Below are 14730 nucleotides of genomic sequence, written 5' to 3' on the forward strand. Positions count from 1 at the left end.
ATTCTTGCTTCCGATTGTAGCGGTAGCGAGCAGCAGGAGTCCCCGATGAAATGGGTACACATGCAAGTCTCGAACCGCGGCGCACGTTGGGAGGTGGCCCTTGGCAGCCACGGCATCGCCGATCAACTGTGGGGCGTTAGGCAGAATGAGGAAACCGCCCGTGTCCAAAGACTCGAGGTCGTCACCTACGCTGGGGTACGGTGGCTAGCTGGAGTACTTATGGTCAAATGCCACCCAAATTGCCTGCCATTTTGAATAAAGTTTCGGACACTCACTTCTATTTCTTACTATTGCTTGCTCACAACATCACTCAAGCTGTAATATCTTGTACGCGGAATCCTAATTTGTCATTTATAATAGCGGCGCTCAAAGGCAAATATGGTGCACCATACACTTGATTGGGATTTTCGGTGCTCAGTTTCAAGGCCAGCAGTCCCTGAGTTACGCGGATTTTCCGCGGTCTCTTTCGAGAGATGGTGCAACGCAGCGTGACCAGGCGGGCAGCGTCCGCCGAGCTGCGGGTGGTTGTGAGTGTTAAGACGGTTGTGAGTAAGCTTCAGAATTGCTTCAACGATGCTTCTTTTCTGGCGCCCATTCGATACTTGCATCTACTCTAGATTCTAGGAGAATCATTTTTTTTCTTTCCGTGATGGGCTCCTAAGCATGCATTGCTTGACGCCTGTGTTTCCTTAACTTCATCTACAGGAGTCCTCAAGTGGGTTTGGGATAACCCCTTTTGAAATGCGACTACAGGGTCCATTATGAAAGTAGTGCGCATTTTCCGGGAAAAATAAATTGACCAGACCTACCTACACAGATGGTTAAAATTATTCAAAATGTTTCCCTCTGCATCAATACACTTGCAGAGACGTGTCTGCCAGGCCTGGAAGGAACCCTGAAAGTCGTCGACAGCAATGTCTCTCAGGACCGCTGCAACATGCTTTTGGATGTTTTCCATGGCCTTCAAATACTTTCCTTTCAGCGCTCTTTTCAGTCGGGGAAACAAAAAAAAAGTCGCACGGAGGCAAGTCGGGACTCTAAGGGGACGGGGGACCACCAGGCTGTTTCTCTGAGTCAACAAGTTGGTCACGATGAAGGACGTGTGGCTGGGGACATTGTCATGGTGAAGCTTGCCGGTGTCTTTGATGTCAGCCCTCACGCGCGCGACGCCATGTTTCAATCTCTTGCGCACCTCCAGGTGAAAGTCTGAGGTGAGTTTCTCCCTTCGGTAATAATTCAATATGGACGACTCCACGGGCGTCAAAGAAGGTCATGAGAATCGTTTTGATGCGAGACTTGCTCATACGCGCTTTCTTGGGGGGAGGGATGATTCTGTGTGCATCTCGCTGCTCTGCCTTCTCCATTCTGGTCTGCACTCGAACATTCAGGATTCGTCTCCGGCTACGACAGAGTTAAGAAAGTCCGGCTCATTTCGAATCCAATCGAACAATTCTTCACAGCTCGAAATTAGAAGTTCTTTCTGATCTTCCATCAATACTTTCTGCACAAGCTTCGTGCAGACGTCGCGCATTTGCACATCTTCGGTCTATAGCCCATATACCGAATATGTTGCGTTGGCAGGGCAGCACCCTCGCCCCATATGCCAACTGGTTTTAGCGCACCGCAATAGATAGTTGCGTCATAATAAAAACACGTGCATTACTTAAGAGACCCTGCATGTATCATAGCATGTCAATAATTTCAGGGCACGAAGTAGAATTTATAACTCGTCTGAGACGTGTCCCCTCACTTTTTTTTGTCCTCGTCTACACGGCTTGTCTGTTGCTCGTAATAGATGAACAAAAAGCAAGAAGTTCGTGAACCATCTAATGCGCCTATTACCGGATGATGCAGAAAATATATTGGGTCAACGGTTGCGTGCTCAAGAAACCGACACGTTGATTTTCGCTTCGAACTCTATGGTGTTCGCTCCACTGTATGGGATGGAGCGTAATAATCTTCCGAAGAAGCCAACATTGCACAATCGTACGAGCGCTAAGCTCGCTCATAGCCTCGAAGTTCTTGCGAGCATTTATTACAGTTTCAGACAGAAAAAAGCACCACGTGCGCAAGCACTGCAGTAAGGTTCCTCTGCCGCAAACATCTTGCCTTGACGACAAAAAAAAACAAATCTTCTTAATTATTTTGCTCTAACAGCGCAAAATAAACACATGTTATGTATTTTCATGCCATACAGATGTCTCGTACAGTCGTAGCACTACTCACCTGCACGTCGGGTCCATCAGCAGCATCGACAACACACAACCCAGCACAAGCCGTGCTGGCATGGTGGAAGCATCATCCATCTTAGAATACGGAGCCAGGTAAGCCTGCATTAATAAAAGTATCATTGCAGAACAACTAGGAGACTACAGGGTATGCTTACCTTGGTGCAACTATGCCTGCACCCTCGAAATGTTAAAGGGAGGGGTAGCTCTGATGTCTGAAACAGGAACTGCTTCAGCAGTTTGGAGCATTCGCCAAACGGAGCTGGCGTCAACATACACATGATTGCAACAGAGCGACTCGAAACGGACAGAGCAGAAAGCATAGGGTTTCCTACAATATAGTTTAGAGAACTCGGGCACTGCTACCTTTGAGCCACCATGGGAATGATTGGAAGTACATATATTTGTCTGATCATTCAGACAGGGTTGTGTATTCGTTGATTATGCTTTGTCTGCCTCCATTTTCATAAATTTCAGAGCAATATATACACATCGAAGTGAGCAAGACGCTGCGAACACGTACAATTGCTACAAGTGGAAAGAATGGAGCATGTCCAGGTGGCCAAAGCGAAACACGCCAAGCACCTCAAGGCACTGGCATGCCCACGATAAATTCATAAGGGCGTTTTACATCGCTTGTCAATGCAAGCCTTCCTGGTGTAAAAGTTTGAATGTCGGACCTGTGTCTTTAGTGGTCCTGTGTTCCAAAAAAGCCGTCGGACAATTTTAATAATATTCATTGAAATGTTTATTACGCAGTACCTTGCTGTCCAAGCTAGCTTTTGAAAATAAGGATGTACTGATTGTAGGTGATGATAATGTTAACTTACTTCACACTGTAGCTACCTCGCACACAACTTACACTGATTGTTTTGCTGGATTTGTTTTTGAATCACTCATTGACTGTCCAACTAGAGTAGCCTCTCGTGGGAGCAGTAGGCTCATTGATCACGTGCTGTCTAACAGATCACCATCGCCTTGCTGCAGGGTCATTGATACTGACATAACCGTTTATTTTCCTGTTTTTTATACATTTAACAATGAAATACATGAGAGCGATAATAGCTACTTTACTTCCATATTTAGTGCAGATACCTTTATTGAAGCCATCAGTGAAATTGATTGGTCGCCAATTATTTCTGTCTGGTCCCGAAGCAGCGCTAAGCAAATTCTGCACTTTATTTTTATTGGCCCTTTCGACTAACACACGCACTGTAAAATGTGGGAAAAAGTATAAATATCCGCGCAACCCTTGGATGATGGATGGTATTCTAGAAAGTTTAAGAAAGAAGGAAAACATGTACAAGAAAACTAAACGTCAACCCTTTAATACTGGACTAGCTAGACGATATAGTAGGTACTGCAAATTACTGAACGTGTTACATAAACAGGCGAAATAAAGGTACTACGAAAATAAATTTCTTCTGAATAAAAATAACCCCAAAAAGCGATGGCAGATATTGAATTCTTTTCTGAACAAGACATCTGTTGATGCCTCTATAACCAAAATAATTTACAATGGTCTATCTCTTTCTGAGCACAACAAAATTGCTAACGCTTTTTCGGACTACTTTTCTCCCGTTTACACTAATAACATACATGCACAGTTGCATAATACTTTGAGCCGTACGACACAATCACTCTTGTTACCGGCTACACCAAATGAAATGTGCTCCACGATTGCTAACCTTCAAAATATAGGGCCTGGCTTAGACAATATTTGTGTCAGGCATCTAAAACTGGTTGCGCATTTAGTTTGCGACATGCTCTGCAATATTATCAACCTTATGTTTAAAGAAGGTGCATTACCTTTATTTAAAAAAAATGCCAAGATTATTCCTGTTTTAAAAAAGGCGACAAATACACAGTTAATAAAAACCGACGAATCGCAATTCTTTCCTGCCTTAGTAAGCTCATTAAAAATTATTTGTTAAACGTGTTAATAACTACTTGACAAAGTTTAAATTGCTAAAGAACAATCAATTTTGTTTCCGCCCTGGAAGTTCCACGAATCTGGCTGGTCTATCTCTGACTACATGACAAATGTATTGATTCGGGAAACTTAGTCGGATCTATATTTTTAGACTTCAGTAAAGCTTATGACACGGTTTACCATCAAGTCCTGTTCATTAAACTTGACTATTATGGTATAACAGGTCCTGTGCTAACATTCTTAAAAAATTACTTACTTGACCGGCCATACACAGTACATGCAGCAAATACTTCTCAGTAACAAAATGTATTAACCAAGGTGTAGCACAGGGATCAGTTCTTGACCCTTTGGTTTTCCTTCTATATATTAATGATCTTCCGGATTCTCTTAACTCCACCAACTACGTTCATTGCATTTTATACGCAGATGACACAACCATATGTTCATCTGACAAATCTGTTGCTGTTCTTACTTCTAAGGTAAATATTGCGTTAAGTAACAGTATAATTTAGTGTAGCAACAATTACTTAGTTCTTAATCGTCTAAAAGCTAAATTTATGTTATTCAAAAATGCTCAAAGGGCCTTAACTTCTATTCCGGAAGTAAAGCTTGGAATTCATTCAATTCCCGTTATCATCGACGTCACTTTTCTTGGTATATATCTTGACCCTAACCTTGCGTTTCGCTCTCACTTCCAACATCTCAAGCGTAAGACTGTGTTTGATATACGTGCACTAATCAAAGCTCGGCCTTTTTTATCTCGTGAGGGTCTGCTAGCGTTGTATTATGTGTTCATTTATAGTCACATTAATTACGGCATTGTTTCATGGGGCAACGCGTACGCTTGTCACTTATCAATTCAACATATCCGAAATCATTCAATACTCATTATCACTTCTAGCTCCGTGCAATCCAATGTCTCTTTGTTACTTCGCGCGTATAATATCTTGCCTACAAATAATTTGTTCCACTTTAACATACTCCTCGTTCTCCACAAGTTGCTTCATAATAACCTTACGTTTCCATTCACTGCAGTTGACCTTTTGCAGAATAGAAATATAACCAGATTTACGGGTAACAGCAATTTCTTGTTATCCATGGTTCATACTCATTACGGCAAAAAAAACAACTTTCTTCGCTGCAATTTCTATTTGTAATGAACTACAATCAACTCTAAAATCCTGTGTTTCTCTTGAATTCTTTAAAAATCACCCTAAGCATTATTTCCTGCGATAACTAAACCACGATCTGGCGGTGTACCTTTGACTTGTCTCTGACATGTCATTTCTTGTATTTCATCCATGCTTTTTTTCGACTTTCTTTTATGACGTGCTTTTTCGTGTTTGATTCTAAATGACACGTCTAATTATGTACTTGATCTGTAGATGTTGTTTGTAATAACGGTAATTTGCTGGCTTTTGATATCACTCTCAATGTTATTATTAACCGACTGTCCCACTACAGTTCTTTCACTTTGGGACCCTCGTCTGTATATTTATCATGTTGTAATTACTTCTTTTTTTTGGAACCACTAAATCTGAAATCTGAAAATAAGGAGCTTACAAATTCACGAAGCCATTTGAAGCTAGAGTGAAGAAGTTTAGGCAAATTGATGTCCTTCTTATTATCCCCATGCTGGTTCAACTGTTCCCATTGAAGCTCCCGTAGAAACTTGTGCCAGGGTTCTCTCTAGTAATTATTGCATGAAACTCTATGGCAAAAATGAGGGGAACGCCAAACGGCGCGATCATGAGGCTACAAATCGCCCGATTTTCTATCCTGTCAACACGCTCTATGAGCGGCACAGTTCACGAGCAAGATGATAATATATATGAGCGCTCATGAAGTTAAACAGTGTATCAAAGTTTACCGAGGGAATGTAGCGTAGGCTCAAAAAGAAAGCTTCCCTAGAGCGACAGAACAGGCTCTGGCAGGTTCACCGGGACACTTGAGAAATGACTTTTCTTTGTCTCCCAGGTAGATGAGCGGGAGTGTGTCCGCCATGAACAATCGCTAAATCAACGGCCTCACTGTTTTGCTGGGAGACATTTGAGATCATTGCACAGGGTTTAACAATTTAACACATTTACAAATGGTTGTAAAAATGGGGGTCCCCTCAGGATTCTCCAAGATATTCAGCTAATACAACGGCGGTGAAGATAAATACAAGTTTTAGAGATGTTAAATTTGTAAATGTTATGCTTGTGTTCTTTTTTCACTTAGCGATTTTAGAACTTTCACATGAGAAAAACACATATAAAAATTATGATTTATGCAGTTGCCGGAGTGTAAATATTTAAATCAAATGAAATATTTTCATGAAATAGGCACGCAAGGCAATAAAGAATCATGTTAGACCTACACGTGTTCTCTGACAACGATAATGCTTCTGTCGTGGCCTGTTAATCACTTTCCGTATAATTTATTTATTTACACACTTATTTATTTGTTTGTTTATTTACTAAGCTTTGATTTGTTTACTAGATGATCCGATCTCGATACGAGCGAAGCTGGCATGATTTGAAAAGATTTACAAGTTAGCACGATAGGAGTTGAACCACGCCTTATGACTCACGTGAACAACAGTGACAACAATGGGTATACGTAAACTAAGAAAACTGTAAATTCGCCGAACAATAGCTAACAATGTTCATCTAGTGCTTAGCGCAGGCATTTCAATACAGCAACAGACAAGATGGAAGGCAAACACTGGGCGAGGGCATCTCTGTTCTACTCTTTCCCCTAAACTGCACAAAAGGTGTCGTACCAACGATGACTTGACTCAACGCTTGCAAACTGCATTACCTTAATTAGAAAAATGCTGTGCACCATGGACAGAACAGAGATATAGAGGTTATTTATATTACATTAACGTAAATTATACTGAACGCTGTAATGCACATTTTCACAACGAGATGAAGACGCGAGAAACAAACTTCCTTGGCAGCATATTTCATCGACTGTGCGTGAAAACAATGAACGATATGAGGCATTCGTTCTCGCTCCGTATAGGTGAATAGGTTATCTGCGCGTCGGCTGATCGATGCCTTCGCTAGGAATCGTTTAATATTCGAATGCGAGTCGAGTGTTAAATTATCTGACGCAATGAGAGCAGATAAAAACGGAACCTGGAATTTTGTTCTTCGTGTTCTACAGGTAGATATTGAGTCGGGACATAAAATGTCCTTCCGGAAGTTAGTCCACCTTTAGTCCACTTGTCAGAAATAACGCGAACAGTGTGCCTTTGCGCCCTTTTCAATTAGGAAGGCTAAAGCCTTAAGTGGCTGCATACAGCTGCTCCTACCCGAAAAAAGCGGCTCTAGCCCACAGACAAAAGATATCATCATAAGGAATGTCTCATACCCCGTAAACAAGCAAAGATATAGTGGCGGATAATGAATAAAGAAGGAACGAAGGAAAGAAGGAAGGAAGGAAAGAAGGAAAGAAAGAAAGAATCGTTAGGTATTGCATTAGGTTCAAGCAAATGTGATTGAAGGGGTCGACCGGCTGTGTCATACGTTTACTTCACAGTGTGGCTCGTTACGTTTTGAATTTGACCCCTCCCATCCCATAATTTAATGCATGACCACGCGACCAGCAAGCTTCCGCCTTCACATGTTACAGAAGTGTAACATGCTGCCGGAATTTTTTACTCTTCTTAATTTACAAGACGTCCTAAAAACGTGGACGCATTTTACCTGATGCAGAATAGGCTTTTTTAATGTCGAATGTCTTACTTTCCAGAAATATTTGAGGCCTTTTTACCTGAAAACTCCTGGTGAGCGTCTTAAATACGAACATGTCTTGTAAATATATAAACCGGCTATGTTTCTTCATTAAAACTCACTACCAGACACTTCTGCTCTCATGCACTTGTTTTAGATAGGTTATACATGATGTATTAGGGCAAGCATCTTTCGTATTGCTTCCGACACTAACGAAGATGGTTCTTTTCAAGTTTAGCAACAAAGACAATCAAAAGCAACAGCGTTAAATTCATGCCAAACTAAAGCCCAAATCAAGCACCAAGATCAAATGCAGCAAGTTAGTGCTCAGGTTCAGCTAGTCGCCTCAACAATAACGAGCGATTCTTTTGTTACCCTCTTAATTGGCAAAATGTGTTTGTTCTAACTTCAAAAGAGTCGGCTATATTGAGCTTCTTTGTCCGTCTACTTACAGGAATACTACTGGAACCGGAGGAAGAGGACAACAAGAACTGTGTGGTGTCTCTGGCAATGCTTCGAGCAGGCGGGATGCCTTACGAGGGCAGGACCACCAACACACGGGCGACACAGCCCTCATTTGCGAAGCACTCGATGAATCATCTGTGAAGCTGTCGAAATTTGTAGAGCGCTGCCGTATCCGTAATGCCAAAAAGCACAAATACGAAAGCTGTGGTAAACTGTTCCACCAGGCTGGTCACCCAGATTTCCATAGGCGCGCGCATAGAGACGAGAAATGCTACAAATGCCAGTTATGTGAGAAATCGTTCCGCCGTAGCTGGAGTCTAGATGTCCATATGCGCACGCACACAAGCGAGAAACCCTACACTTGCGAAACATGTGGTCGGTCATTTCGGTGTTCTCATCACCTACATGAGCATAAGCGCACTCATACAGACGAGAAACCATACACTTGCCAAACATGTGGTCTATCGTTTCGGCGTTCTCAAAACCTAGATGTCCATATGCGCACGCATACAGGCGAGAAACCCTACACTTGCGAAACATGTGGTCGGTCGTTTCGGCGTTCTCAACACCTAGATGGCCATATGCGCACGCATACAGATGAGAAGCCCTACACTTGCGAAACATGTGGTCAATCGTTTCGGCGTTCTCGTCACCTAGATGTCCATATGCGCGCGCATACAGATGAGAAGCCCTACACTTGCGAAGCATGTGGTCAATCGTTTCGGCGTTCTGATCACTTAGATGTCCATAAACGCACGCATACAGACGAGACCCTACAAATGCCAAATATGTGACAAATCCTTACGGCACGATATTAGTGTATATGTCCATATGCGCGAGCATACTGGCGAGGAACCCTACACTTGCGAAGTATGTGGTAAATCATATATGCGGATGACGGATCTCCATAGACACCAGCACACCCACATGGACGAGAGACCCCATGTCTGCCATAAATGTACTGCACCATTCAAAGCGAAACGAAATCTCAAGTGTCATCTCAACTTTTATTGTAGCGCCTGAGCTTTCGTTTGCAAAACATGTGATGAAGTCATCATAGACAACTCACGTCTCAGTCATTACCGTCAAAGTGTACACGGGGATAAAACCCTGAGTGGTTTCGTTTCACAGAGAAAGAAACCCTTGACAGACACCTGTGCAAGAATTTTACGTGCTGCTTATGTGTAGATTCATTAAGACGCTGTTCAACTGAATACGCACCTCGTAATGCCTGAGGGGCGTGCATTCACAATATTCTGACTAGTGCGCAAGTTAGATAGATCGCCCACGGCATTTGCATAACCACGTGAGAGTGAAACCGTGCAGGGAAACAACATTGACATTCTTTGACAGCAGCCAGCAACCAACTGAACGCATCGTATGCAGAGACCGGCTTCTTTTAATATTTAAAACCGCTGATTTAAATGCTCCTTTCTTAAATTTAGTATACGAGACATGCTCGCCAGAAGTATTTAGCGGGCTTCGATGTCGCAGTACAGTGCAGGTCGTGGACAGTGCTATGTGTCTGCAGAATTATGTTGTTCGTGAACGCAGCTTTGGCAAACTCATTTCAAGACAAACCCTAATGGGCTGCAAGTATATGTTCTTTGTAAGTGCAAGGTTGAAATGTTCGCACGAGATACTTGACACCTTGTTTAGTTATGGAAGTGTATTCGGCAATCGTTTTGGATTAACCATCCTTTTAGTGATTCTGTTGTGTGAATGGAAGATAACACCTCATTAGGAAGCATCTAAAAATTAAGGGCTTTTAGTGTCAACTTAAAAGTAATCTCTGCCATTATTGGAGGTTCTTTAGCCTTGTTGCCTGCGACCAACAATACTTGTACGAGCTTTTACGAAAATGTATGCATAGAAAAATTTATTTCCTTAAATAGTTTTCTCAATGCCTTCAATATTTTAGCTTTCTCTTTGGCTCTTATATTCTTAACGAAGATCTTTGTTCTATGCCATAAACTAAACTGATGAGAGTAGTGAGACTATAAAATTTGAATAGTTCGGAGCCTCACTATGTGATACGTTCTACTTGAATAAATTTTTTAGTTATTATTGTTTTATTGTGGCAGAACCTCTGCCAGTTTTAAATGGCAGAATATTGACACGTGTACTTCTCTTTATCGGGCGACCACGTTTCGCCACCTAACAAATGTAATCGCACAGCGCGGGACGCGCGTGCATGTACCCGAAGTTTCTGGAAAGTTATCGATGCTTCTACCCGGCTGTCTGCTGTTGCCGAACGTTGTGTTATCTGATTTCATCGCGTGACGCGAATGGTGTAGATCATTGTGGAAGGCACGCGGGTCCGAACGATTAGTCTGGAACATTCGACGACTGCTGTATAAAAGCCGACGCGCTTGACTCGCTGATCAGATTTTCGACGATCGCCGGCTGTGTTCGCCGCTTTCATTGTGCTATAAGTGGAGCCTGTTTTGTGGGCACAGGTTCGCCCAATAAAATCTAGTTTTGCCTTTCGCAGTATTGCCACTGTGTTCTTAACGTCACCACCACGTGACAATATGTCCCCAAGAAAGTCGAATGTTTAGGCTAGGCGTGCTCTCTACTTACAGCTGTAATATCTTAGTCTGATATGACAAACGCATCCGTGCGAGCAGTGACAGGACAAGTACGATTCAGGTTTTATGCGTGTTGGCGCGCGTACTTGTGTACGTCTTTAAACACGTTTAAATCGCTAGCAAATATTAAGTTACTGCTCAGAGCACGACCCGCCTGCATGTATCAGAACGTTCTCGAACTTTCTCGGCGGTTGTCTCTTTTGTCTACGTTTTAGTTGAACCTTTTGTGATGAAGTTGTACGCGCGACGCGAAGAGAGATGTGCATTCTTAAAGGCGCGCCAGCTCCAGCGATCACGGTGGAATCTTCGTCGAATCGCGTGGGAATAGTCGACGCTCATTAAACACAAACTACGTCTTGGATGATCGACGCATGGGCCCGGCACCATCTTTCTTTCTGAGTATAACGTCTTTTGACAGTTCAGATTCGCCCAATGAAGAGTATTTCCCCACTCAGTGTCCTTGCTGCTGTGTTTTCCTTGCAAAACTGATTTTAGACTGCCTAGAGAAGCTATATGGACTTCTTATAGACGACCTTGCCTTTATAGATATTTGGTCGTTCGTTGATACACAATCTACAGAATGTCTAAAGAAGAAAGTCCACAAGGTTTCTGTTTATTTTGGTCTACTCGCGTGCTATATCATATCTCATTTCATACACACATTCTACCCCATCCATTGCCCCTAGACTCTGTGTCGCTTCCTTTACCCGACGCACTGCTGGTACCCCACTCAAGTCGTTTGCTCAACGCGGTTTTTGTTACTCGCGTACTGACCGGTTGACCAGCTTTTCTAACACCACAAACGCATGCAGCCTACGATTCCCATGGCTTCTGTTCTGTTCTCTGAAGGTTACCTAACTTCTTTGTCCCCCTACACCCACCTACGTACTTTTTTTCATTTTTCTATGCAACCTTACCAGTCTTCTACTCTCTTCCACTCGTACTAGAAATCAAGCCACAGCGTTCATTTACTTTTTAGTCTCTCTATTTACAGCCAGCTACCACCGACAAGGACCACCCGTGACATCACCCAATTAACCTGTTAATACCAGAATCGCAAACAATGAGAAAACCACATTTGACGAAGATAACTCCTCCTATTGAAACGTTGGCCAGCCTTTCTGATGAATCTTATCCCTGTGTACCCCTATACCACACTCTGCATTTGTCAGATAGGTTTTATAAGCGTACTCTTCGCAGTAGCCATGCCTGCTAACATTGAGTCTTGAATCGGAGACGTTGCTTTCAGGTTAAAAAAAAGCAGGACAGCCTACCCTGAGCCACTAGTTCCATAATTGAACATCCGGTTGCAGCACGTCAACATTAAAGTAACTATTTCTCAAGTATTCACATTGGCTTCGAGTGGCCTTTGGTTGCTGATATCATGCTAGGAATTCTGTTCCAAAGACGCACAACGTGAATACATTGTCACAAAATGCCTGGTAAGCTCTACATAACGAGTAACGATTAAGCAATAGTTTCGTGCAAGAACAACTAAAGGGAACGCTTGCGCTAGCGTCCATGGCAGATGCAGTGGGGGCGGTGCAACCAGCATGGGAATAATTGGAAGTGCATGGATTCGTCTAGACTTCGTCCTTCTCGCTTCAAACGGCTTCGTTACTTTGTAACCTCGTTATTCTTTACAGTAAACTGCGTGATAAACAGTTGAATACATGGTGCAGGTTTTCGAAACGATTACGCCATGGATGCAGGCATCAACATCAATTTAGGGCGCGCATGATAGTGCCTTAAGACCTTTGGCGCGTTTTCATTGGACCACCATAAGAAGCTAAACTGTTGCAATGAGCAGAAATTGTGTGCTCGCGGCGTCTTCTCCACTTAGAAAAGCATAGATTGCTCAGGATAGGACAGGATAGGATAGGAATAAACTTTATTTGTCCAACGGTTGTTGATGTTGGTGCCCGGGACTAGGCTGCCAGGGGTCCATCTCCCGAGGAAGATCTTTCGAGATCCTCGGCAACGGCCCTGGCCCGCTGGACGGCCCACTCCTGGTCTTCGGGTGCCTCGCTGCGGAGGGCGGCTTGCCATCTCTCAGCGAGGCGCCCCGCTTCAGAGGGTTCTGCTGTTGTATTCCCCCTTCCTCTTTGTCCTTGTTCCACGTGGCGTTGGCATTCCCAAAGCACATGGGCCATATCGGCCCGTTCGTGCTCGCCCCACGGGCAGCCGGGCGACGGCTGCAGCGCGGGCCACAGGCGGTGCAGGTGGTAGGGGTTGGTGAAAGTGCCCGTCTGCAACCGTCTCAGGTCGACCGCCTGGGACCTGTCTAGACGCCCGTGGGGTTGTGGATATTTTCTTCTTTCTTTCCGATAGTGACCAATCACCTCTCTGTACGTTGCCGGAAACTCCCAGACATCGCAGTCGGCGTCCGCGTGATCCCCAGCTCCGCCCGCCGCGATTTGTGTTGTATTGGTAACGAGAGCGGCCGCGTCAGACGGGGTGGCAGCCTCCGTCGCCGTCACTCCTCCGCTGGGGTCCCGCACAACAACGGCAGCGGCTGCCCTCTGGGTGACCGCGTCGCGGCGGGTAAGCTGCCTCGCGACGAGGTGGGCGCGCTCGTTGTGGTTGGGTGGAGTGTCGTTGCGTCTTCGGCCGTTAGCAATGTTGGTGTCATTGTTGCTGTTACTGCCAAGCTCCCCGACGTGCGCGGGGAACCACTTGAGGGACTTGTTTGTAATGGCGCCGGATCCGAAGTCCCCGGCCCGGGCGTTGAGCATGCGCGCCACATCCGCGGACACCCAACCTTTGATGTAATTCCGAATCGCTGATTTGGAGTCGCTGAAAATCAGGTTATCCTCCGCACCTCCGTGGAGTACCGCGAGGGTTATGGCCATCTCTTCCGCTGCTTCGGCCGACGGCAGCCTCGCTGATGCCGTGACTCGGATCGTTCCCTTTGTATCTACGAATTCACGATAATGAATGTATACGAAACGAAATAAACGAATCCAGAAGAACGTCTGGATCGAAAAGCACGAAGATCAGAAAAACCTCTGTACTTCCCCTCATTGCAATGTTGGCTCCACGAATTCAGCGCCAGAGTTCCCTCTAGAATATTGTAGAAAACACAATGTAACAAAACCTGCCTTTTCCACCGTTTGAGCGAACGCACGCATGCACATTTTTCAAAACTTCTTGCATCTTCACCCAAAATCGAAGCTCGTGAATGAACACATCTCAAGACAAGACGACAGAGCTTTTAATGCAAAAAGCGGCATCCGCATCTGTAGTTCTCTGGAAGTATATGAACGGACTTCCGTAGACCAAGAAATTTTAGAGAAAAGAATACATGAATTCTCTTTTCTCACCTTAGCCCAAATGGTCAACATGGGTTTACGATGACAGAAGCCGCGAATTGCTTTCACATAAATGTGCTAATCGGTGCACCGAAGTTTTGCAGGGCGTGAAAAATGGTTCCGCTATTGCTGTAGCCTGTCTGTGTATTAGGACCCGTCTTCAATTTACTTCTAGAAACGTTGCATAAACCAGGGAACGTCAAGTAGACCAGTAACGTGCCTGCAACCTGTGCATGTGTTTGCATCCATTCGCCTGATTTCAGAATATATGGTGTCACGTGCTTCGCCAAGGGGACTTACGTATACGAGCAATGCAATGCTAGACTCGCCTGCGACAACAATCATCGCACATACCACAACAGCGTCTGACGCTTGCGAAGAATGTTCGAATGCTTAAGCCAGTGTAAAGCTTAGAGACCATATCGGTTCTGGGAGCGCGGTACTTTTTCATCGAGGAAAAGTAGCCTATAGCCAGGT

The 14730-nt window shown here is 44.2% G+C and overlaps 1 protein-coding gene across 1 annotated transcript in view; it reads left to right on the top strand.

Moving 5' to 3' along the window:
- Positions 1 to 473: 473 nt before the first annotated feature.
- LOC129381596 (uncharacterized) overlaps positions 474 to 14730 on the top strand; it is a 46945-nt gene continuing 32688 nt past the window's right edge. The window contains exons 1-4 of the mRNA XM_072285772.1: positions 474 to 549; positions 2198 to 2324; positions 8341 to 9069; positions 9170 to 9296. Of these exons, the coding sequence (XP_072141873.1) occupies positions 474 to 549; positions 2198 to 2324; positions 8341 to 9069; positions 9170 to 9296 (1059 nt within the window). The remainder of the gene's footprint in view (positions 550 to 2197; positions 2325 to 8340; positions 9070 to 9169; positions 9297 to 14730) is intronic.

Source organism: Dermacentor andersoni, unplaced genomic scaffold (genome assembly GCF_023375885.2).
Source record: "Dermacentor andersoni unplaced genomic scaffold, qqDerAnde1_hic_scaffold ctg00000033.1, whole genome shotgun sequence".
Classification (NCBI taxonomy): domain Eukaryota; kingdom Metazoa; phylum Arthropoda; class Arachnida; order Ixodida; family Ixodidae; genus Dermacentor; species Dermacentor andersoni.